We start from the raw sequence: 24,118 nt of genomic DNA, 5'->3' as shown, positions 1-24,118 counted from the left end.
TGGCTGGGCACATGTGTTTGGGAGGAAGGGTTTGTTCTCTTGCCCTGCACAAGCAAGGTGGTTCTGGGTGTCTGAGCTGCTATGCACACCCTGCTTTGCATTTTGGAAGGGAGATGCTGCTCACCCCCCTGCCCAGCACGGGCTGCAGAGGACTCCTTTGTACAAGGTGCTCCACTGCTCCCCAGCTCACACACAGCTGTGTTTCCCTAAGCAATGCCCAACCCAAGGTGGTGGGTGCCAGGTCAGACCCCGTGGCTCCAATCCTGGTGCTGAGCTCCAGGAACCTCAGTGGGAAATGACTACAGAGGCAATAAAAATGTTCTTGGGAGGAACCTGATGACACACTTGCCCCTACCCTGAACCCTCCAGCTACACAACCACACCAGCACATCCCCCCCAGGGGACAGCAGTGCTGGAAGGGGTAAGAAAGACACCCCAGAAGCTACAAACGGGATACCCCCTCTACCCCCCAAAAAAGATGAGGCTTTAAAGTTTTCTCCTCTCCTGAGGGATTCTGGCTGTGGTGCTTAGAGCCAGGGGAAGGCTGACCTCAGCAGGCACCCACAGCCTCTGCCCCACGGGTCGCAGCCCCGCTCCCCCCAGCCCCTGACGTCTTTTCCCACGCTGAGCCCCGGTGCTGCGTCACTCCGGGGAGCCTCATGCCCGGCGCAGGTTGCAACCGAGGTGCAGAGGTCAGGAGCCACAGCAATGCAAGAGAGCTCCTGGCAGGGAGCCAGCGGGCATAAATCCCCTTTCCAGGCATCCTGCTGGCTCTGCCTGCTTTGCCCAGCCCCGTTCCCCAAAGGGGAGGCGGGGGCTGCAGCGTGTTTCCAAAGGAAAGGGGCCATGTCAGAGGGAGAAGGTGCTCCCAGGATGCAGGGCCATGGGGATCTGGTGTTTCCAGATCCCCCTTTGACCCATATCCAAGGGGACACAGGTCTGTGGGAGCCCCTGAGCAGTGTTAGATGCTCTGGGCATGATGATCTCCTGGGAGGGACAGACAGACTCCATTCCCACGGGGCAGTTGGGAATGATGGAGACCTGCAGGTAGAGAGAGGCAGCGCTGCCCTGCTCGGGTCCCTGAGGAAGACAGACCTTCCCTGCCAAGGAGGAGGCACCACACTCCCTTTGGAAGGTAAATCGAAGCATAAACAGGCAAAACCAACTCCCCCAAGCCCATCGGAGCACTGAGGGCTGCGGTGGCTGGTGCCAGCCCTGAGACAGAACTGGGATGCCATGAGCCCCCCCCCCCCCCAGCACTGGGCACCTTCCCCCACACAAGGAAAATCCCCAGGAGGCATTTTCCAGTCACATCTGCCAGCACTGAGCAGGGATGAGCAGCTGGTACCCAGGAACAGCCCGACACCAGTTTAAATAACCTGGCAAAGGGCATGTTGGTGCTCCAAAGGCTGGAGCAGGAGCTGTGGCAGGGCCAGGCTCCACAGGGCAGCATGGGAAGGACAGACACAGGGACATCAACCAGCTCTGGAACCACACTGATTTTATCCCCAGCCCTTCAGGAAGGGCCAGACCTGCAGGGAGGATGCTTAACTCTTCCCACACAGCCTCAAAGCAGCAGGCAGTTCTAACCAAAGCATCCCTTAACCTGGATTCCCAATGCTGGGAGGTACCACCGGATGATGCTCCATCCTGTTCATGCACCACAGTGGGAAACCTGCTCTGGGAATAGCAGGGGGAATGCTCTTCCCTTATTTCCCTGCCTGCTTTCAAGGAGTCAAAGGATTGAGCTAAGAGAGGGTTCAAGGAACATGCTTTCCAGAGAGGAACAAATGTTTTCCTGCAAGATTAACATGTTCCTCTCCTGAATGAGTGCACTTCTTAATATAAACCCCAAAATATTAAGCACTGAGTGGAAGCATCAGGGAGCCTTGCTGAATAGCTCCATTTCTTCAGGAAACAGGCTCATTCCCATCTATTTTACAGGCTTTCCCAGTCCTTGAGCTCATTGCTGGTAAAAACATGAGGCTTGAGAGGATCCTTGTTCTGGATGACCAAAAAGCTCAAGCACAAAGGCAACTTTTGGTAAGGGCTGAGAGGAGGCTCTGGATGGCACTGACACCCAGGGAATTCAGCCCCTGACGTCAGCAGAGCCAGGGTTTCACCCAAAGTGTTTGCTTAGAACCAGAGCTGCTCTTGCAGGGCACAGTGAAATCCTGATTTACTGAACCAGAAGGAAAACATTCCCCAGCAGTGAGCGTCAGGAACGGTGCCTGGGAGAGAAGCACCAGCTCACTGCTGCCTGCTCCATCCCAGGGGCAGCTCACAGCCATTCCCTGGGTCACTTCAGAGCCCCATGGGAAGATCCCTCACTGCCATCCAGGGATAATGCTCCATCCTGCCTGGATCTTTCCCAGCAGGAAAAAGACACAGCACCTCACAGTGCCATAGGCACACACCCTGCTCCTTTATGCTTGCTGCCATGGGGGTTAAACAGGGGTGATCACCCTGTCCTACATGTGATGTCTCCAGGAGCACCCCTCTTTCCTCTGGTGAAGCCCTGAAGATGAAGTTTGACCATGAAAAGTTGCTCTGCACCCCAAGTTCTCAACTGGGGTGAAGCAAAGACAGGGATCACAGCTAGGCACTGGGGCAGCTGCAGCCCTTGCTTACCTGCATGATGTCCAAGCCCACAGTTCTTCTCCTATCCATCCTTCACAAGCTCACACCCAGCTCTCACTCTGCTCCAAACCCCTTGGCTTTATCCTCAGAGCTGATACCAGCAGGACCAAACCCACCTCTACCTCCCTCCTGCCCACACCCAAGCTGATGCCAGGAAGCTGCTAGCTCTTCCCCACACCCTTGAAAGCCTCCTGCTGCAGCCAAATAAAGGCACCTCCTCAAAACCAGCAGCAAGGGAGCAGCTTCTCCTGAGCCAGGGTTATAAACCAACCATACCCAGCTCATCCTCTGCCAACCCAGGGCTCAGCCCAGCTCTACAGCAGGGGTTTGGGTGCCCAAATGAGTTACCCCATGTCAGCTGAGGTGCCAGAGCAGCTCCCCAGCTCTGCTTTCAACCTGTGCAGAACCTGGGCAGCAGTGCAGTACCTGCTAAGTGCCACCAGCCACCAGCTCCATCAGGCTGCACTTCAATCAGGAGGGAACAGGTTTAACTCAAACTCACTAATTAATTCTTGCAAGTTAAGAAGGGTATCTGCACAGGGACCAGCTTTGATGTGATTGCCTTGCTTTAATTAAGCTCTTGCTTGCACCCAGCTTCCCCAGTGCTCACAGGAACCTGGCTTGCATCCCTTCAGCTTGTGTCTCCGATCGCAGGGACCCGCTGAGTTATCCAACCAGTTCTCCAGCAGTGCTGGCTGCACTCCTGGGGAGAGAAGTTTCAGCAGCCCCAACAAAATCACTCCTTTAAATCATCTGTCCTTAAGCCAGGAGAGCTCTGTGCTGTCCCCATGTTCTTACCTGCCACCAAGCTCTGTCTCCCTGGGGACAGCCAGCTCCTCCCAATGGGGGATGCTTGTTGCCCCTGAGCACCCAGCAGCACAGGTCCTGCCTTGAGCGGGGTTTCAAAGCACCTCTGGAGGCCAACTCAGCTGCAGAGGGGATGGGGTGGGTGATGTGACCTGACAGGGCCTGCAGCAAGCTGAGCAAACCTGTCTCTTTGTGTCCCTGCACAAACAGGCTGGGAAGCAGCAGCTTCTCACAGCCCTCCCTGAAGGCACGTGGGGCTGTCAGGGGGCAGAGCAAATGAAAAGGCACTTTGGATTCCAGTGGATGGGGCCAGATCCCTCTCTGGGGTAAGATGCAGACCTCAGCAGGCTCCCCAAAATGGTGCAGGCAGCCAGGACCCTCAGCACCCATGCTGGCATCGTGGTGGGCATAGGATGCTGGAGAGGTTCCCTTAGCTCAAACCCTGTCAGAGTTCTCCCCATGTCCACCACCCACCAGCTGCATCTTGCCAGGCAGCAGGTCCAGCTCTGCTCCATCCTGGCTGCATCCCTCAGGAAACAGGTCTATGGGAAATGGGAGCCCATAATACTCAGGACTGGAACTCTGTGGCTATAGTCCAGCCCCCCCTCCCCCTGCCCCCAGCATCTCTCAATTAATTAATAACCCCAGATGCCGTTTGCTCTTTCATGGTCACTGGATTTGAAGGGGTAATTTACTCTCCTCCAGTCGGGTCATGAAATGTTAATGTGGTTTAATGGGTGTTTTCCTAACCCCCCCCCCTGCCCCCTCCTGCTGCTCCCCAGGCTGCTCTCCCAGCCCACATCCCCACGGGACGCGTGGGAAGGCGGCACCGCAGCCGCTGCCCGGGAGCCGGGGCTGCTGAGGCTGCCCAGGGCTCATGGCCACGGGAAGGTCCCTGTGCCCCCTCCAGCCAGGGCCACAGGAAGGTCCCTGTGCACCCTCCAGCCATGGCCACAGGAAGGTCCCTGTGTCCCCTCCAGCCAGGGCCACCAGAAGGTCCCTGTGTCCCCTCCAGCCATGGCCACCAGAAGGTCCCTGTGTCACCTCCAGCCATGGTCACAGGAAGGTCCCTGTGTCCCCTCCAGCCAGGGCCACAGGAAGGTCCCTGTGTCACCTCCAGCCATGGCCACCAGAAGGTCCCTGTGTCACCTCCAGCCATGGTCACAGGAAGGTCCCTGTGTCCCCTCCAGCCAGGGCCACAGGAAGGTCCCTGTGTCACCTCCAGCCAGGGCCACCAGAATGTCCCTGTGCCCCCTCCAGCCAGGGCCACAGGAAGGTCCCTGTGTCACCTCCAGCCAGGGCTGTGATGCCTCTTGGTGACCCTGTGAGGAGCTAAAGCTGGAGCGAGCCCTGAGGCACAGGAAAGGGGCACAGCCTGCGTTTGGTCTCAGACACATTTTTTAATTAAATCTCTCATTGGGGGAAGACAAAATAAGAATAAAATAATGCTGATTGATCCAGAAACCTGCCTGGCCCAGCATCTGGGCCCTGGAACCTTGCTCAGGAGCTGCTCGTGGGAGTCCCATGGTGTAGCAAGGCACTGTCCCCACAACAGAGGTGGCTCTAGTTGGCACCAAAGGTCCCAGGGCCGGGAGAGGTGGCAACTCACTGTGGGAGAGCTGGACCCAGGGCTTGTTCACATCATCCCATCTGGATGTGGCCTGTCTTGCAGGTCACACCATGGAGCTGCTGTCTCCCACCTTCTCCAAGAGCTGCAACAGAGACAGATGCTGATTAGCAGGAAAAAATCCTCTGGTGTGTTTCCTGTGGAGAGACCATGGTGACCTCCCCTGTGTGGTCCCAACCCCAGCAATCGGGGTGGGTATCACCCAAGGACTGCAGACCCCCTACATCTGCCCAGGAGAACAATGCCCAGCACCCAGCTCACCTTGCTCAGCACAGGGATATTTGCCAGAGAGCCCAAAAACCCAAAAGCCACAGGGAAAAAACTCCTGCATGGAAACAAAAGACTATATTAAGCTGGGAATTCTGCTGGGAGGGGAGCAGTGGGGGCTCTGCCTGGAGCTGGAGGGGGTGATCACCCAGCTCCCTGGGACACCCGTGCCATGGAGCTGGGTGCTGTGGCCAAACCTGAAGAGGAGGACGAAGCCATAAGCCTCCAGCAGCATGCCCAGGAGGGGCCACCTCATCAGGACAGTAAGGACCCCCCCAAGGAAGAAGCTTGTGCCCTTCATCTTCGGCCGCTGGAAGAAGAAGGTGAAGGTCCTCCTGAAGCCGATGATGAAAACCAAACCAGCGAGGAAGAGTATCTGGGAGGATGAAGGGGAGCAGGTCAGAGAAGTCCTGCCTAGATGGACCCTGGGCATCAGCACCTGCAGTGAGGAGCCCTGGCCCCACAGTACTCACATTCCCAAAGGCCAGGAGCACCGAGTCGAAGTACAAGAGCATCCCAAAAAGAATGAAGAAGAGGCCAAAGCCGACCAGCCCCACACCGATCCCTGCAGAGGATGAGAGGAAGGCTGAGATGGGGGCTTGGGCACACAGCTCGGGTCCCACCTTGGGCTGTGGTTATGATCCTCAGCACCTCCCTGGCCTGTCCCCCCCACCTAGAAATGTGCAGTGGATTTGTCAACAAAGCTTAGAAACAGCTTTTCCACCTGCCCAGGCCTTGGGGAGGCTGTTGGGTGCCCTAGAAACCCCTCTGGTCTCCCAGGCAAACTGTAAACCAGAAAGAAAACATAAATGGGAAGGTCATCTCCAGCGTTCTTCTGGAAGGTTCCACTAAGGGTGTCGTGCAGGACAAGCCAGGCACCTCCCCAGTTGCTGCTCCAGGTGCAGAGGGCGATGGCAAACCCAGCTCTGCAGTGCCCGTGATGCTCATCCCTCCACACAGCCCTGCCTGGTCCCCACATCCCAGCAGCATCCCCAGGGACCTCCCCGCATCCCCCCTTCCCCCTGCAAAGGGCCAGGCCTTGCTGTTACACCCTCTCCCTGCCCAGATGTCCCCTGCCAGCAGCCTCCACCCCCCCAGCTTGGCACCGTGAAGCATCCCCACAGGGTGCCCCGGTCCCGTGGGGGTGGGCATCGCCACTGGGCCACGGCCACCGCCGCCCACCCGCCCACTTACGCTGGAAGTCGGTCAGAGTCACCATCTTGCCGGTGGCGGGGCTGGGCGAGGCCTGAGGCCTGGCGAGCGTGGCCGCCCTGCCACGTGCCTCCCGGCAGCGACCCTTGGAAAAGGCCTTTAGTCCCTACGTCACCCTGCAAATCATTAACAGCCCGTCCACGCCCGCCCGGCCCCATCAAGCCATAGAATGAGAGTGTGTGGGGTAGGGAGGGACCTTTAGAGGCCACCCAGTCCCACCCTGCAGTGAGCAGGGCCATCTTCACTAGGGCAGGGTGCTCAGAGCCACATCCACCCTGACCTTGGATGTCTCCAGGGATGGGGCCTCCACCACCTCTCTGGGCAACCTGGGCCAGAGATCCTGAAGAATTTCCCTGACCTTGGATGTCTCCAGGGATGGGGCCTCCCCCACCTCTCTGGGCACCCTGGGCCAGAGATCCTGAAGAATTTCCCTGACCTTGGATGTCTCCAGGGATGGGGCCTCCACCACCTCTCTGGGCAACCTGGGCCAGAGATCCTGAAGAATTTCCCTCCTGTTGAAGACCTGTTTCCTAATATTCAGCCCAAATCACCCCTCTTTGAGTTGAAAACCCCTCACCCATGTGCTCCTTGCCCTTGGGAACAGCTCTTCCCCAGCTCCCCCATAGGCATCTCCTCCAGAGAGGACGTGGTGGCCGGGCGTTGCTGCAGGGCAGCATAGAGGGGCTGATGGCCGCGTGCCTCTGCCTGCACGTGGGCCCTGGGAAGGGATGGGCAGTGCTTGGAGCAGACCCCAGGATGTGGGCTTTGGTGTCCCCTGGGTGGTACTGGGATGCTGTGAGCCCCCTGGCTGGGAGGGACCCCCGCACAGCGCTGGGTGTTGGGTGTGCAGCACCCCCCAGTATCATCACTGGTGCATCATGTGGGGCAGGGACGGTCCTAGCTCACAGCCAGGACGCCCTGTCCCCCAGCAAGCCCTGGGACCCAGGGTTTAGTGCCAATGGCTTGGACAAACCTGGGTGGCACATGCCACCTCTAAACCACCCCCCAGGCACCTCTCCACCCATAACCCCCAGGAAAGCCCTCAGGGACCAGCCCCACACACTTACAGCTGCTTCTAGTCCTTTGCCAAGTACAGATGCACTTTTATTCTCATTCCTCCTGCCTCTCAAGATGCTACAGCTGAAATAAACCCTGCTGGGAAGATGAACACCCCGAAACAGGGAGAAGGGGTGCGAGCTGTGGGAAGGTGAGACCATGAACTGCTCAGGTCGCTTGTCCTCTGCTTCTGAGGTCCCCTATAGAAACCATCTGTCCCCTCTAGAGAAACGACACCGACACCTGGCTGTTTCTTAGATACTTTTATTTCTCTAACACTAGCAAAAACCCACCCACCCACCACCCCAAAACCAAACGCCACCCTTCCCACCCGCCCCAGTGCATAAATAGATTTCCTCCCGCTGCAAATCCTTCCTCTGTTATGAGTCACTGGTATATGAAGTGTTATGAAAAATAATAACCAAAATAAAACTAAGAATTAAGTTTGGTTTTGTTTGTTTTTTTTTTAAAAAAAAACACAACCCAAATAACAACCACCAGGGTTCCACAGGGGAGCTGAGGGGGGGGGTCCCGGTGCACCAGCACCGCGCTCACAGCTTGGGCAAGGCTCAGAGACCAAGCACAACTGGGCTGGAGCTCACTGGTGGCATCAGGATGCTCCTCATCCAGCCCCTCCAGTCCCCATGGGCCACAGCCATATGCACCACGGTCCCCAGCACGTCCCCAGCGGTGTCCCCACAGCTGGTGTAAGTGGGGTCTGCCCCAGTTACACAAGCTGGGGAGCCCATCCTGGCCACCCCCTCCCTGCACTTGAGGACAGGGAAATAAACGCATCATCTCTTAAAACTTACAGTCTCTTTATAGTTTATTTTAAATAAATTTTGCTTTTAATAAAAGCAGAAAATATATATATATATTTTTAAATAGGTTTTTTTCTTAGTTTTTTTTTCTTCTTTTTTATTTTTTCTCCTTTCTTTTCTTTGATAAATTGGCAAAGAATCTGCTTTTGTAACCCATGGGCAGGGCTGGTGCCAACAACCCTGCAGAGAGAGTTTAGCACAGAGCAGCACCTCCCAGAAAAGAAGAGGAAAAACAAATATAGAGACATATTATAAATGTAGAATTTCCATAAAACATATATTAAGGCATGTAATAGCAAAATAAAGGGCCAGCTTTATGAGCTAAGGGGGCTGTGGGAGGCTCGGGAGCGGAGCGGGACTCCTGGAATCCTACCAGTATTGCTAAGATGGGGTGCAAGGGGGTGATGGGGATGCAGAGATGGGGAGGGGGAGCACAGGGCAAGGGGTCCTGGTGGGTGTCAGGATGAGGCCAGTAGAGAAAAGGCCCCAGGACGGATGGCATCTAGCTCCTTGCTCCATCTGCCTTCCCACCCCAGCCCCCATCAGGGTATCCTGCCACCTGCTCAGCCCTCCCCTGGGCTTCCACGTCTCCAGGCAGGGCTGGGGTTATCCCTCCCTCTGGAAAGCCAAAGAAAAGGGTCAGCTTGCTACAGGGAAACTGAAGGGATCAAAGGGTCTGGAGCGTGACAGCAAGATCCCAGGGCGAGACGTGGCGTCAGCTTTTCAAAGGGATCAGGACAGAGGTGATGGTGGGATGGGAGGGCAGTGGGGTGCTGCTCCCCGCATCGAGAATGAACCCTGCCACTGCCACCCAGCCCCAAGCTCCTTCCCCTTCTCATCCCCATCCCCATCCATCGCAGAGGGATCCCCGCCGAGCCCGCGGCTTCGCTCCTCCCTTGATGCCCAGCTCCCCACACCGCTCCTCTGCCCCCAGACAACATCCCCAATCCCCATCCAGACTTCCTGCTCTATGCCAGCAGTGCACCAGTGCCCAGAGCAGCCCTCACACCACCCCAATCCTGAGCACACCGCTCCCCTGGGCACCGCCGTGTCCTCCCCCTGATCCCATCTCCATCCATCCTGTCTCCAGCTTCTTCCTGCTGAGCCACCAGTGCCAGAGTGATGGGACAGGCTGACAGCTACTGTCCCCAGCAAGCCAGATGCTAAAGGCAGGTTCAGACCACAGGAAAGGGAAGAGGTGCCCGAGGAGCACAGATGGAGCCTCCAGGTCCAGTGTAAGGTGGAAGCACCATCCAAGGTGGGGACTGGCCACTCTCCACCCAGAAGAGCCCCTTCACAGACCAACACATGGGCGCAGCAAGCTCGGGGAGTCCTTCGCTCCCCCAGGGATGCCCTGCCAGGGAAAGGGCCACTGTGCCAGGGGCTGCTGCTGCTGCTGCCACTACCCAGCCGTCCATACAAACCTGAGGCCCAGGACACCACTGATCTGGCTGGTTGGCAGCCCCGAAGGTCTGCTCAGGTACCACAGTCCAGCAGACAACCTCTCAGCACCCACACATCTCCTCCAGGATGGGGCAGAGCAGCTGGTGCTGTCGGCGACGCGTCTCCCTGCTCAGCCGTGCCGGGTGGTCTCGCCATCGATGGGAGGAAAGGGGGTCCAGGAGAACCAAAAACGATGGTGAGAGGTTCAATGTCATGTCAGGGCGCTAAAACGTGGCCCCATGGAACTTTATGGCACCAGCAGCAGCCAGGGCTTGAGCTGGAGGGAGAGGAGAGTAGGGCTGAGCCATACATGGGGTGGCTGGACAGCCCTGTGCCCACCAGCAGACCCCCTCCTGCCCTGCTTGGAGGAAAACCTAGTGCAGATTTGGCTCTACACCCCTGGCTCCCTGAGGGGAACCTCAAATCGAGCAGGAGGATGCTGCACCCCTGCAGTTTACAGCCACCAACACAGACATTCCAGGGCAGGCATCCCCCAGAGCCTGGCCCTGAGACACCCCAGTTTTTCTCTCTGCATGCCCACCTCCTTCCCCCCTCCCCAGCAGCCTGCTGAGCCCCCCACCCCCCGACTCCCCTGCCCACGCTGGGGTCCCTGACTGACCCAAGCCCAAGGGCTTTGCCTTGGAGAACACTTGCACTTGGTCCATCAGAGGAGATGGGGCTGACGTGGCTCGGGAGATGTTAGCTGGAGCAAGCAGCGATGGATGGACACTGGGCACAGAAGAGGCATCACCCCCCTTCCTGGCCTTCCCCCGGGGATGGAGAGAGGATGGGATGATGTAGGAGAGAAGAAGTGCTTACTTCATGACTCAGACACGCATAAAATGGCTGTTGTCGGCGCCCCGGGATGTTTCAGACGAGAGGGGGTTGGTCGGTGGAGTCGGGGAGGCTGGGGAGGTGGGAGGGCTTGGGGTAGCGCATTGAGCTGGAAAGGAGAAATGGGAGAAGGGCGTGAAGAACACAAGCTGCTGGCCAGGGGAAGGAGGCGACCCAGCAGGAGGTTAGTGGAGAGGAGGAAACGAAGAGGAAGGAAGGGGGAGGAAGCAAGCAGGCTCAGCACGGACAAGCCACAGCAGCGCCCGGCCGCGGGGCACACGTGAGCTCCCCGCAGGGCTCCTCATGGACAAGGCATGGCGTGCCACCATGCGTGCTCTGCCACCACCTGTCCTTGTCCTGTGGCATCCCCGATGCATCTGACAAGGTGCCGAAACCCACGCCGGGCTGTGGCAGCTGCTCCCTCCCACGATGCCCAGAGCGTCACCAGGCTGGACAGCGCCTGCTCTCCTGCTCACGTTGGCCTCTTGCTCTTGCTGCCTGTCCATCCTGCCAGCTGGTCCTGCACCCATCCTGCCTGATGCTCCCTGCCTTCACCCCTCAGCGTGTAGCACTACCTGGGGTCTCCTCCTCTCCTGTGGGGTCGGCAGGCTCCGACCCCCCCTCCCCGTGCCACCCTGTGCCTTACCCGAGAGCATGCGGCCCCGGCGGGAGGCCTCGGCAGCCAGAGCACAAGAGATCTCTATCCTCTTCTCCTGCTCCTGCAGCTGGGTCTCAGGGTCCTGGGGGGTGTCCACCTCCCCCTCACTCAGGGGGATGACATTCTGCAGGCTGAGGAGAGCACCCGGCGTCAGCACCCACCCCCAGCAGGACAGACCGGTGGGGATGGCCAGGGAAGGGGCGCAGGGTGGGTGATGGGGTGCACCCAGAGATGGGCAGCTCAGGTGTGAGCACAGCGGCCTCACCTGGATTTGGCAATAAGGGTCTTGATCCTTTCCACCTTCTTCTGCTTCTCCTTCATCTCCTCGGGGCTGAGCGGCGTGTCGGGCTCCAGTTCAACGTACCGCTCGGGGATGAGCACTTTGTCCGGTGTGGAGAGCTGGGCACAGGGACAGGAGCTGAGCACCAGCACTCAGGACCCATCCCCACTCCAGCACCCACCTGCCCCTCTTACCCCCAGCTCCCAGCACCCGCCTGGATACGGGCAGCCCCAAGTTGGGCACGAGCAGTGGCTCTAAGATCGATGTGGCTCAAACCCTTGGGGTGCAGGGTGTTGGTGGGGGGGGATGCCACACAGCCAGTCCTCACCTCCTTGTTGATGTCCACATCGTAGTGCTGGGGCTCCAGCTCCATCTTGCGCAGCCGGGCGATCTCCTCCTGAGGTGTCTCATAGACCTTCCCGGGGTCGTCGGAGCGCAGCGCTGCCTCCAGGTCAGAGATGTCCACCTCATGGATGCTGCGGTGCCGGCGCACCTGCAAGGGACCCCAGCCCCACTCAGCCCTGGCTAGCACAACCCTTCATCCTTCCCCAGTCCCCCTATGTCCCCTGTGCTCCCCTCCAGGACCTCAGGCGCTCTGTAATTAGTTTGCCTCAGCCCCACGGCTGGTGCTGGGACTCACCACCTTGTAGGAGGCGGGTGCCTTCGTGCCAGGAGCCTCTGGCTGCTGGCTGCTGGGGAGCTGCAGGCTGCGCCGCTTCTCCTTCATGGAGCCGCTCTGGTGACGCTTCATGCGGTCGATCTGCTCCTCCACACTCATCTTCACCTTCGTTTCGTTGGCGAACACGGCGCTCTTTGGTCTCTCCTGGGTACAGCCCAGTCCCACAGTCACACACCCCTGACTGTGGCAGGGTCCAGCCCTGATTTCCCTCTGTGAAGCTCAGCCCACTCTCAGGGTGGGTGGGGGGGGGGGGGGGAAAGGTGCCGAAACAGCCCAGAGAGGAGAGGGGGTCCCAATGAGGTGGGTATGGAGCTGGATGCTGAGATGTGGAGCCACGTGGGAAAAGGGATCCCCAGCCCCACAAGCTGCAGTACAGCCCCCTCTTCGCTAGCCCAGCCCCACCAACCCACCCTCCAGCCCCCCAACACATTCCCTACCCGGGAGCCAAGCCCATTGGCCACGCTCCTCCTTGGCACGCCGGCTGTGGCCACCACCTCCTCCTCTGCTGGAGACTTGGTCCTGGGTGGGACGATGCCCACTGTGAAGGGAACCAAAACACCAGGCTGAACCCCCGCTGGGAACCAAGGGCAAGGTCCCAGCAAGATGCTGGGTGCTCCTGGCAGGCATGGGGTGCCTGCTGGAGTGGGACCCACCAGCCGTACCCTTGTTGAGAGCCGCTTGCTTCTCCACCTCCTGCTCCTGACGGGTCTGTGGGAGCCCCTCAGCTGGGGGTCCAGAGGGGACCAGTCGTTGCACCTCTTTCTTGCTCTGCTCGAAGCTCAGCTTGGGCTGCAGGGGACAGCAGGTCCCCAGTGAGACCCCATCCTGCCTGGGGACAGACTTGCTGCTCTCTGCAGCCATGGGGTGACACACAGCCCACAGGCACGCTCCTGGGAGCGGGTGGACACAGGCACGAGCACCAGCACACCCCAGATGTGTGGGGAGAGGGGCTGGGAGCACTCTGCAGCTCTTGCCCTTGCTATTCCCTGTCCCATCAGGGCTCAGCACCGATTGCTGTCCATGCAGAATGGGCTCCTGGCATGGGAGAAGCTTCCTGCTGTGGCTCAGAGGTGGACATTGCCCATCAGTCCCCTTGGAGTGGGCAGGTACCACCCAGGAGCTCCAGGATGGAGACACCCCAGCTCTGTGTTGGGAGACCCCCAGCAAGATCCTGTGCCCTGGGGATGGGGTCCCACAGTGTGGGGCAGAAGCCAGGGCAGACATGCAGCAGTGGAGACGAGCGAGGGTCCTTCCCCTCCTACACCCCCAGGGCACAGCCTGCCCAGGCCTGGGCACTGGTGCAAGGCTACCAGTCCAATGGGGGGGTCCAGCAGCAAGCCGAGGAGCCCAGCACGCCCCCCTCAATCACCCTGTTGCTCTACACAGTGATGACACATCCCGACACCCTGCACGCAGCCGTCACTGTGCCACCCTGCTGCTCGCTGCACGGCGGCTGGAGGTGCCACTTGTGCTCACAGCGGGGTCCATAACCCTTCCCAGCTCAGCACGGCCACTGCTGTGGGATGCCAGCCCCTGCCTGCGCACATCCTGATCCTCCCCACCCCTCCCAAGGATGCTGGTGCCTCTCCATATCCATCCCCTTTCCCCCAGCTGAGGTATTACCAGGAATTCCCAAATCTGGGTTTTTCCCTGGGTGGGCAGGATTTAGGTGGGGGGGGTGGGGGGGTGGTGAGGTGCAGACCCCACTGGCAGAGCTTGCATGGCGAGGAGCAGCACAGCAGAAGGACAGTGAGAAAGGCGAGGGCAGAGGAAAGCAGAGGAGCCAATGCTGGGTAGGGGGGCTGCAGCAGATTCAGGGGGTGTCCAGGAGGAGCCAGTCCCTGTCCTGAGCGAGCGCAGCGGGTGCTGAGCATGGGTGCAGGGATGAGCCCATCGGTCCCCTTGGAGAGGGCAGGTACCAGCCACGTGCTGCCATCCCCGTGCCAAATGCCACCTCCACACTGTCCCCATCCCCCCTGCCAGGGCAGAGGGTGGGCAGCCCTATTGCCTGCCTAACCCCAGCCCCTGCCAGCTGATGTCTTGGGGAGGAGGAAGATGGGGGGGGGGGCTGGCTGCTCTGGAGAGGTTTCGGTACCTGTCCCCTCTTCACCTCGCCGCCTTGCTGCCAGGACGGGGAGGTGGGGTACGGCCAGAGGCGGCTCTCGCCGGGGAGCGGAGGAACAGTCGGAGGAGACTCCAGGGGTACGTAGGACTTGGGGAGGGGAGGTCGAGGCGGGCCTGGTTCCTGGGGTGGAGAGGAGCATGAGGCATGAGAGCAGAAACACTGAGAGCCGGGAAGGAAGAGAGAGTTAGAAAAGGACCCAAACGACACACACAGCGGAAGCGCCGAGCCAGGGGAAGGAGGAAGGGGGAGCAGCCAGCTCCTGGGGTCCCACAGCCTCTGCATCCCTGTGGCAGAGGGGACAGTGATTCCCACCTCCCACTGCTGCACGTCCCCCCCCATGGAAGGAGGGTCAGGGGGAGCTCTGGGGTGAGGAGCTCCCCAGCAACACTGACATCGCCTCTGCACGGCCAGGTGGGCTTTGGGCAGTCCCCAAATTCCACTCTAAACTTCAGGTGGATGAATGTGAGACCAGCACTGTTGGACCCTGACCGAAGGCAGCAAGAAGGGACCAGGGTGGCAGCAAGAGCTGGTCCTGAAGCCAAAGGCTGGAGCTGAACCAACTCTCAGCTGTTGGGACTGCTCAAGGCAGGAGCCCAAAGGCTGCAGAGCCACAGTCCCTGCAAGGACCACGGAGCCAGATGTCACTGAGGGATGCCACAGCCCACACACGTGGCCAGAAGCACATCCCAGGCAGAGCTGTGAGGAAACCCTGCCACACTCCATGCCTGCTGCCCCCTCGTGTGTGGAGAGCCAGGGCTCAGACCAGCTGGCAAGCTGGGCTGGGCACCCAACGGTGCCTCACAGGTACCCTGGGGAGACCCCGACTCACCTCGCTGGGTCCCAGCTTGGTGGGTGAGCCCTGGGAGCCAGAGACAAGGGAGAAGGGGCTGAGGGGGCTGGTGAGGCTGGCTGAGCTCAGGGGGCTGGCAGGGCTGTTGGAGCTGTAGGTCCCCGAGGGGCCAATGGCCACTGTGGAGAAAAGCAGGAGTAAGTCACAGCTCCACCTCGTGACGGCACCGGTGGTACCCCGACAGGGCAGGGATGGAGCCTGCTCACCCCTGTGCTTGGCGGTGTCGGTGCCCCGGGATGGGTTGCTCTTCCTCAGCCCCTCCATCACGTCCTGGATCCGCCAGATCTCCTTCTGGATCTGCCTGTTGAGCATTTCATTCTGGAGGGGAGAAAAGAAGAGGTGTGTGTTGGGGGGGTGGGATCAGGAGGTGTTTGTCCCCTGCCCTGCTGCACCCAGAAGCAGAGCTGTGGGGCCTGTGGGTGTTCAGCTGAGGCAGACACAGCCTGGGGTGGGGGGGTTGAGCCATCCCACCCACAACTCCTCTCCTGCCAGGAGCCATCTCTGCTTCCCCAGGTACCAGCCCCTTGCAAAGTGGCTGAAGGAACCAGGGGGAAAGGGAGGGTTTCCATCTCCATGGGCTTGGCAAGGGACCCTGGAGATGGTAGGGGGGCCCTGGGGCTGGTGGGGTCCTGCTCACCTGGATGTCCAGGTTCAGCTGCTCCCAGAGTTCATCGTGCAGGGTGGACACCTCACTCTCCAGGCTCTCGTACTCAGCAGTGCTGTTTGCCAAGGCCTGGGGTGCAGGGAAACGTGGGTGGGTGAGGGGGGGTCTTTGGCAGGGGTGGGGTCTTTCTAGGGGCCAGCACAGCAGCGTGAGAGCACCCAGGAATGCAGAAGGATGCTGCACCCAACACAACCCACCCTGAGCCACGGAGGGGCTGGCAGGGGGGTGGGGTACCAGCCCCAGCCTGGTGGGAGTGCCCAGTGTTGAGGGTGTCAGAGAGGAGCAGGAGCTCAGATGGCTCCAGCTCAGCACCAGGGGGGTTAATTCGCTTTGTCCCCAGTGAGGGATGGGCTGTGGGACTCCAGCCAGCCAAGGGGATAAGGGATGGCAGGGGAGTGGGGGACAGTCCCATCACCAGAGGGGGACCCCGTTACCGTGCTGGCCTGCGACAGCTCCACACGGATGTTGATGAGCTGGTTCTGGAGTGACTCCTTCTTGTGCAGCAGCTTCTCTGGGTAGGCAGGCTGGCTCCCAAACATCTCCAGCTCCTGGTGTGTCCCCATCAGGGCACTCTCCAGGCTTTCCTTGTGGGGGAGGGAAGGACAGGAGGGAGATGCTGCTGTGAGACCCGAGTGATGAAGGAGCCCTCTCCTTAAGAGGCCATTAACACACTGGGAGCGCTGGGATGCACAGCCAGGGCATCTCCCCCAGCTTAGACCCATCCCCACTGAGCTGGCTCCAAGAGAGCAGGACGAAGGTGCCACCAGCCTCCTGCAGCCAGGTTTGGTGTCCCCAGACAGTGGCTTGAGCTGCTCACCACGTACCTTTTCCGCCCGGAGCTGCTGCACCAGCCTCTCCTGCTCCCGCAGCACCTTGTTCTGCTCACAGAGCTTCCCCAGCAGCTTCTGAACCCGTGAGGGAAAGAGGAAGGGAGGAGATGAGAGCCCAGCAATAGGGAGCACGAGGTGCATCCAACCCCTGCTCAGCTGGGAAAGACAAGATGCAGCCAGGCCACGGACTGTGGGGTTGGTTTGATGGGACGTGGCCCTGGGGATGGTTTCTAACCCACTGCTCTCACTGCAGGGACTTCAGCCCTGGCCAAGGTGACACTGGCCACCTTCAGACATGGGGCAAGAAGGAGCAGCTAAGCTCAGAGGGGGATTTATTCCCCAGGCTGCACATTTGGGGCAGCAGTGGGCACAGCAGACCTGCCACTGGGGACAGGGACAACAGCAGGGGGCAGAGGGGGGACGCGTAAGATGGGTGTTTGCTCTTACATCGGTGTCCTGCTCGCTGATCTTGTAGGCATGCAGCGTCTCCCTGTAAGGCTCGGGAAAAGGCGTCACCTGCAAGCAGAGCATGGGGTGAGCCCGGCTCCAGGAGCCCCCAGGAAGGGTGAGGCAGGTCCCAGCCCCTCTTCCCCATCCTGGTGAGTGGGAAAATAGAGGCAGGAGTCTCCAGAGGCAGCTGCCCACAGCCAGCATGGGCAGGCAGGCGCCAGCATGGGTTAGAAGGTGCTGCAGGTGCTGGATGTCTTGCCTCAGCCCTGCTCAGTGGGTCACTGAGTGATGGGGGCTGGCAGGGACCTCTGGAGATCCCCCAGTCCCACCCCCCAGAGCAGGATCCCCTCGAGCTGCACAAGGCAGTATCCAGGACCATGGGGTTTGGATGTCTCCAGAGATGGAGACTCCCCAACTTCTCTGGGCAGCCTGGCCCAGGGCTCTGCCATCCTACCAGCAAAGAAGTTCCTCCTCAGGGTTAGGTGGAAGTTCCTCTGCTCCAGTGTGTGCCCACGACCCCTTGTCCTGTCCATGGACACCCCTGAACACAGCCTGACCCCTCCTCCTGAGCCCACCCCTCAGGGGTTTCTCAGCATTGAGCAGCTCCCCCTCAGGCTTCTCTTGTCCAGGCTGAACAGCTCCAAATCCCTCAGCCCCTCTCCATCTGAGAGACGTTCTGGTGCCCCTCAGCATCTCCACAGCCCTTTGCTGTCCCCTCTCCAGGAGCTCCCTGTCCTTCCTGCCCCAGGGAGCCCAGCCCCACACACACCATCCCCAGTGAGGCCTCCCCAGGGCAGAGCAGAGGGGCAGGAGAACCTCCCTGACCTGCTGCCCACACTTCTTCTGGTACACCCCAGGATGCCATTGGCTTTCCTGGCCATGAAGACACATTGCTCTGATGAAGGCACAACCACCCTCCCCATTCCCAGCCCTGGTGCCCGTCCAGCCAGGTGAGCTGCAGGAATTAGCCAGGCTCAACCTCTCCACAGGCCACCAAAGCCTGAGTTACAGAGATGTCTTATGAGTCAGGAGCTGCCTGGCATGGAACTGCCACTGCTTCACAGGCAGGGAAACAAAGGCAGGAAGATTAAGCTGTAATCCCACTTAGCAGAGTGGCAACACCTATAAATCAGCAGCAGCAGCAGCACCGGGGCCTGTTTACCATCCAGCTTCTTGGTGAGTCACTTTCCTTTCCTGGAAATCTGAATTACTAATGGGACCTCAACAATTAATGCCTCTGAGCTGCTGAGATGAAAGGCCTGAGATAGGAGGAAGGGGATCATTATTGCTAGAAAGCAAGAGCTGCTTCAGAGCCACTTAAAACTCCAGGACAAGGCAAATGGACCTGACCCTGGGAAATACCCAGGCTGGAAGCACAGCCTGGCTGATGGGGATGCTGCTGCCTTCAGGTAGGGAACCTTGGCCAGAGAGAGCATCTCAGCAGTTCCAGCTTCACCCTCTGGCACTTCCCCGTTCCCCATGCACAGCAGATGGGAACAGGCACCTTCTCTTCATTGGAAACCCCCCAGGATCCCCCAGTCACTGCAGGCAGGAGATGCCCTGAGCAGCGTGGTGGGACCCCAGGACCCCTCTGCTCAGGGGCTGTCAGCGTGATGAGCTGCAGGTCACAGTGACCCGGTGACACATTGCAGGTGGCAGGACCTGCCTGCACTCCGAGCTGCATCCTGATGCTTTGCCAGCCTCTCTGGGCAGTGGAAATGAAACGTGCAGAGCCTGGGGATGGGGAACAGGCTGCTTCACCTCCCTGCCACAGGGCTTACTGCTGCAGTTCGAGAGCCATGGGCTGGATTCCCATCATTAAACCATCCCAGTCTTTCTCCTTCCCTCACCAACACACGACAGCAAAGAAGAGGGTGAGCAAAGCACCCCGATTCCAGCCCAAATGAGGACGAGCTGAGGACTGCATCGGCTCCGGGCGCTCTGAGCGCACGGGTTCAGCAGGATTTAATGGCTCATGGATGGATTAGCAAAGCCTGGGATGGACCAGCAGGACCCCCCAAGAGCGTGATGTGCCGGAGCCCGCGTGGATGCTGCGCTCTGCATGAGTGGAGATGGCGGGAGGTGACCTCAGGGGGATGGAGCGTGGGGCGGCTGGCGGGGCTGCCATGCCCGAGCCATGCGGGGCCCCGCGGCCGGAGCCTTACTTGCATGTAGAGCTGAGCCCTGGGGGAGGAGGTCTCCACCATCCTGTTCACCATACTGATCAGGGTTTCGCTCTCGCTCATCTGCGGCACACAGGGAAGGAAAGGTCAGAGGTCAGCAGGGTCCTGGGTGCCTCCTCGGGTGCTGCGGGCAGGCTCAGTCCTGGAGCTCTCAAGGCATCAGGCTGCAAGATGCCACCTTCAAGAGATGTCCCAGGGGCTCGAGCCACAAGGGAACGGCTGCCTCTGCTCCGTTTTGGGCAGTCAAGAGCATCCTGGGCTGGTTGCACGCCCTGGGAGCTTTGCTGAGGGGGAAGACACATAAAACCCAGCTGGGCAGCAGCAGAGTGCACACACAGACACCAGCTTGCACAGAGACTCCCATGGCTTCAACGCAGGGTGTGGTGCCAGCAGACAGACAGACAGACGGGTCCAGCTCTGCCTGCAGACAAACAGCCTGGTGCCCTTTCCCTGGGGCAGAGCAGGGGCTGCGATGGCCTCGCTCAAGGAGTGGGTGAGCACAGTGACTGACACCTGGGGCTGGGGACAGCAGCGTCCCCCTCTCCAGTTCGGGGCACCCTGGTGCTGGGTGGGAATGGGATGTAGCCCACCACTCCTCAGCCTGCAGTGGATGATGTGAGGGGATCCCCTCCTCCCAAGACCCTTCAGGTCCAAGGGGTAACACCAGCTCACACACAAACCAGGGCCCAAACCCCAACTGGGGGGCAGGTCAGGGAGGTGGGTGCAGCAGAGGGAGCTGTCCCCACGACTGGGCGAGGAGAGAGAAAATAAAGCAGCAGTGAGCTGTTTGGAAAGAGACACTCGATGGTGTGGGCTCTGAATTAGTCCCTCTGGAGGTCAGCAGGAGAGGAGGAGGAGGAGGAGAAGCCAGGCCTTTTTAGGGAGCGTTTTAAAGTGCCTGGGAGAGTGAGCATTGCTGCCGAGGGCTGTGAGATAATCCAGAGAGCTTGTACTGCAGCGACTGCTCCTGCCTGTCCTTGGCCCTGCTCCAAGGCAGACACGGATCTTGGCGATTACTGCACCGATGGAGATTTGCAGGCTAATGAGATTGTCTCTGGAGCAGCTCCCTTAGTGCCAGCCTGGCTTTTGCAGGCAAGCTCCAGGCTGCAGCACTGGCCGACAGCTCCCATCCCCAGCTCTGAGTTCAGCTGGTGCCTGCGGTTACCGGTCCTTGGTGTGGGGGTTGTCTCCCAGCCAGGCTGCCCCCGCTCCTGGGGTGCAGTCAGCACACAGCTTTCCTTCAAACAACCCCCAGCATGGCCAAAACCTGAGAGCTGCAACTTGGGGTGCCTCACACCCACCCTGCCTCAAGCCTCTCCCAAGGAACGGGGCCGACACATCACCAAAACCACCTCGCACCCATCCATGGCTCCCTGGGAGCCCTGCAGCAGCCCAGCTCACCCTGATGCCAGAGGCAGGGCTGAGCAGGGGGACACGCTGTCCAGTCCAGCACAGCTGGGACAGTGCATCGGTCCCCAGCACCAAGCATCAGTGTCCCACCCCACCCCAGCACGGCGCAGGCTGACCTGGGGAAGGTTTCAGAGCTGGTTGCCCCCCCTGCACCCCAGGGGCAGCTCCCTGAGACCTCAGACATGTAGGAAGACGCCCCACCTTCCCCAAAACCTCCTCCCACCTCCCAACCAGCTCCAGCACACCACACAGAAGGCACTGTCAGGGATTTTTCTGCCAAGCAATGAGCGACCCTACGGACGGGGAAGATGGAAGAAGCAAAACCAAAAGACGACTCGTGCTGCTTTAATGCCAAGAAGGGTGAGGATGGATGTTAGGGGAGGAGATGCTGTGCCAGGAGGGAAGGGGCACAAGGGGACAGAAGCAGCGTGAGGCTTGCAGCCAGCTCTGCCTACCTGCTGGTCCAAATACTCTAGGTTTCTTTGCAACTGAAGGTCTAAAAGTTCATCCTACCAGGAGCCAGCAGGCACGCGGCAAGAAACGGACGCACAGAACATATAAAAGAAGAAGCAAAGCAGTTAGGTGAAGGCCACAGAAAGACCTCTCAGCTGGGGGAAGAGAGGCACCTCACCAGCACAGAGCTGGGAGAGCTGCTGTGGATGTGTCCGTGGGAGAGCCGCTCTCCCCCTGGCTCTCCCGCCTGGCCAGCGGTGCCTCGGGAGAGGCACGGCCCTTGCCCTGCTAGCGAGGATGGATGGCAGCATGGAGTGGCTTACGGTGACTTGTGCTTCTCCCTCCTCCAGCAGCCAGTCCTGCCCTGGGGTTTGGGGACCATGTTCTGCTGGGGGTGGGTGGGGGGGGGGAACCTCCCAATCTCACCCCTCGGCGCTCCGAGGGGACACGACACAGGAAAAAGCAGCAGCTGTAGCCAGAAGTGAGGAAGCAAGAGCGGGAGAGGTGCAGGGGATGTGCTGGCCTCAGCCAGGGACCATCCTGGGGGTGATGAGCCTGGCCCAGCATCGCAGGGGCTCCAAGGGTGTCCCACTGCCCCTGTGACCTGGGGGCTGCGGGGCAGGAACCAGGAGCCTTTCCATGAGGGTTTCCTTGGGGCTCAGCTGGGAGGGACCAGAGATGCCAGTAAAAGGACCTGCGGTCCTGATCTGCCCCAGAGCACCCCAGGTCTGACCCACAGAGCTGCCCCTGGAACAGAATGGTTCCTCCTCAACCATGAGAGGAAGGAACCCCCAAGCTGGCCCACCTCCCCAGGGGGCTCTAAGGACCCCATCCTCCGGGGCTCACCCCCCTCAGCGCCAGCAGTGTACATACCATCTTGTCATGGACGGTGGGGGATGCTGGGTAGTGGTATGGGTACATCCCCGCAGGGACAGGCCGCCTGTCGCCCAGGTAGTCGTACTGAGAAGAGAGGAGACCCCAAAACCAGAGACATGTGAGAAAGGGTGCAAGGGGCCAGAGAGCACATTCAAGGGCAGACCCCCAACCCCACAGCAGCAAGACACGGACACCAGCACTCTCTGCTCCGAAGCACGTCACTCGTGGTGGCCCTGAGGACTGCCAGGCTCCCAGCCCAGCCCATCCAGCTCCATCACAGCAGCACAGGAGCAGCAGGAAGACATCAACCACAACCCAGGCAGCTTTGCAGGGAAGCAAGGGAGGGATCTAAAGCCACCACCTGCTGCCAGCGATAGACTTGGTGGCACTTTGAGGCCAGGCTGTGCATGTAGAGGGCACCAGCATCCCCGCCCTGACGGTCCCAGCGAGGGTTCCCCTCCAGCCCTGTGCACCCCAAGCACTGATGGGCGTTTACCTTTGGAGAACTGATGGATCTCCTCATCATGAAGGTGGTGGGGTCAGCGTAAATCTCCTCTCCCCGGGGCGGCAGCCGCTCAAAGCGGGCGCTGGGCGAGCGCACGGGCGAGTACACCCGTGCTCGGCTGTAGGAGCCCTGGCTGGGCGAGCGGGGCACGGAGCGGGAGCGGGGCTGCAGTGACATCCGTCGCAGGGATCCTGAGGCAGCATCCACCTCATCCAAATAAGCTGGCTGCCTCCCAGGACCGGGCAGCCAAAGAGGGACATCTTGCCGGCCAAAACCAGGGTGTTCCTTCCAGTCCCGGAGCTGGTAGGTGCCCCCATTGCGGAAGGAGTGCCGCTTGTCCTCCAGCGCCCAGGGCGGGCTCACCCGCTCGTAAGCCGGCATGGAGCAGATGCTGTCAGGGCGCACCCCGGGTGGGTAGTACTGGTAATCCTCAGGGTACTGGGGTGAGTAGGGGGAATAGTAGTCGGGTACCCGGCGAGACACGGGGTAAAACCTGGTGGGGCTAGGGGAGAGAAGATTGCTGTGAGTGCCAGGCTGGTGTCCCAGTCCCTCATTCTGCATACAGGGGGCCTGGTGGGCAAGGACAGCCGTAGAGGAAGCAGCTTGGAGACCACTGCCCAGAGAGCTGGCTGGCTGGCTGGCTGGCATCCTTCCTGCCAGGCACCCCTCCAAAACCCACCCTGCTCAGCTCTTTGGGGTTGTCCCACACACCCCAGAGCTGGCACACAGCCCAGAAAGGAGATTTGCTGACCCCACGGGGAAGGGGAAAAAACAGATGGGAAGGGGAAAAACATTCCCAGAGCATCACCCAAGGAGCAGCCCTGGAGAAAAGAAGCAGGACCCCCCCCCTCTCTACCTCCAGCCTCCCTTCCCCACAGCCCTCACCTCCGCAGCTCCTCGGGGGGGACGGTGCCTCGGCGTGAGTTCACCCACTGCTGCAGCTGCGTCATCGAGCTCTTGCGCTGGGCGATCTTCTCGGGGTTGGTACGGGGGGCAAAGCTCCGGCGGTGGGCTACACTCTCCCCGTCAGGCGGCAGGTACGCGGTGCTGCCGGGGCGGCTGGGCGATGAGTAGGGCCAGCCGTTGGGCTGGGACGGCCGCTCCGCGCTTGCCGGTACCCGGGGTGCCTCTGGGTAAGGACTGCCAGGCTCTGAGGGCATCTCCTGCCCGGCAATGCCGTTGGCCTTGGCCAAGGGCTCCTTCTTGCTCTCTGTCCTCTCGGACTTCCTCTCCATCTTCTCCGAGCCGCGGCCGTCGCCTTCGCCCCGCGTCTTGGCATCGGGGTCAGCCTTAGGGTGCTCGCGGTGGGTGGTGTTGCGGTGGTGATGGTGGTGCTTGCTGGGGGGGATGTTTTCCGAGTCTGGCTTCTCGTGCCTGGGGGTGCCGAGACAGGAGAGCACATTACCCCCCACTTTGCAACACCCCTGGGGTGGTCAGGAATTTCCTTC

General features: G+C 60.2%; 2 protein-coding genes across 2 annotated transcripts in view; both read right to left on the bottom strand.

The window, feature by feature from the left end:
* Window positions 1-4,834: 4,834 nt before the first annotated feature.
* Window positions 4,835-6,607, bottom strand: GOLT1A (golgi transport 1A). Its single transcript, XM_084276095.1, has 5 exons — window positions 6,536-6,607; window positions 5,815-5,906; window positions 5,539-5,717; window positions 5,336-5,399; window positions 4,835-5,159 (listed from the first exon to the last, which is right to left on the bottom strand). Exons 1-5 carry the CDS (start codon window positions 6,558-6,560, stop codon window positions 5,121-5,123), a joined length of 399 nt encoding a protein of 132 aa, XP_084132221.1. The 5' UTR covers window positions 6,561-6,607; the 3' UTR covers window positions 4,835-5,120.
* Window positions 6,608-8,417: 1,810 nt separating this feature from the next.
* Window positions 8,418-24,118, bottom strand: part of PLEKHA6 (pleckstrin homology domain containing A6) — a 29,102-nt gene continuing 13,401 nt past the window's right edge. The window contains exons 8-24 of the mRNA XM_084275776.1: window positions 23,556-24,044; window positions 22,662-23,172; window positions 17,241-17,309; window positions 16,788-16,868; window positions 16,398-16,547; window positions 15,937-16,032; window positions 15,506-15,617; window positions 15,279-15,418; window positions 14,420-14,569; window positions 12,987-13,113; window positions 12,762-12,862; window positions 12,286-12,468; window positions 11,974-12,138; window positions 11,631-11,764; window positions 11,354-11,496; window positions 10,693-10,816; window positions 8,418-10,150 (exon numbers count right to left, since the gene is read on the bottom strand). Of these exons, the coding sequence (XP_084131902.1) occupies window positions 10,701-10,816; window positions 11,354-11,496; window positions 11,631-11,764; window positions 11,974-12,138; window positions 12,286-12,468; window positions 12,762-12,862; window positions 12,987-13,113; window positions 14,420-14,569; window positions 15,279-15,418; window positions 15,506-15,617; window positions 15,937-16,032; window positions 16,398-16,547; window positions 16,788-16,868; window positions 17,241-17,309; window positions 22,662-23,172; window positions 23,556-24,044 (2,767 nt within the window). The 3' untranslated portion in view covers window positions 8,418-10,150; window positions 10,693-10,700. The remainder of the gene's footprint in view (window positions 10,151-10,692; window positions 10,817-11,353; window positions 11,497-11,630; window positions 11,765-11,973; window positions 12,139-12,285; window positions 12,469-12,761; window positions 12,863-12,986; window positions 13,114-14,419; window positions 14,570-15,278; window positions 15,419-15,505; window positions 15,618-15,936; window positions 16,033-16,397; window positions 16,548-16,787; window positions 16,869-17,240; window positions 17,310-22,661; window positions 23,173-23,555; window positions 24,045-24,118) is intronic.

This window comes from Gallinula chloropus (assembly GCF_964237585.1).
Source record: "Gallinula chloropus genome assembly, chromosome: 27".
NCBI classification, from domain to species: domain Eukaryota; kingdom Metazoa; phylum Chordata; class Aves; order Gruiformes; family Rallidae; genus Gallinula; species Gallinula chloropus.
The sequence above is the reverse complement of the archived record's forward strand: the minus strand, read 5'-3'. Positions and strand labels throughout refer to the sequence as shown.

Bases quoted from the DNA above. Each gene is read 5' to 3' on its own strand.
- GOLT1A (XM_084276095.1), bottom strand. From the start codon at position 6,560: ATGGTGACTCTGACCGACTTCCAGC. The intron at 5,718-5,814 runs GTGAGTACTGTG...TCATCCTCCCAG, and splicing joins TGCTCCTGGCCTTTGGGAAT to ATACTCTTCCTCGCTGGTTT. The intron at 5,160-5,335 runs GTGAGCTGGGTG...TCTCTGTTGCAG, and splicing joins ATATCCCTGTGCTGAGCAAG to CTCTTGGAGAAGGTGGGAGA.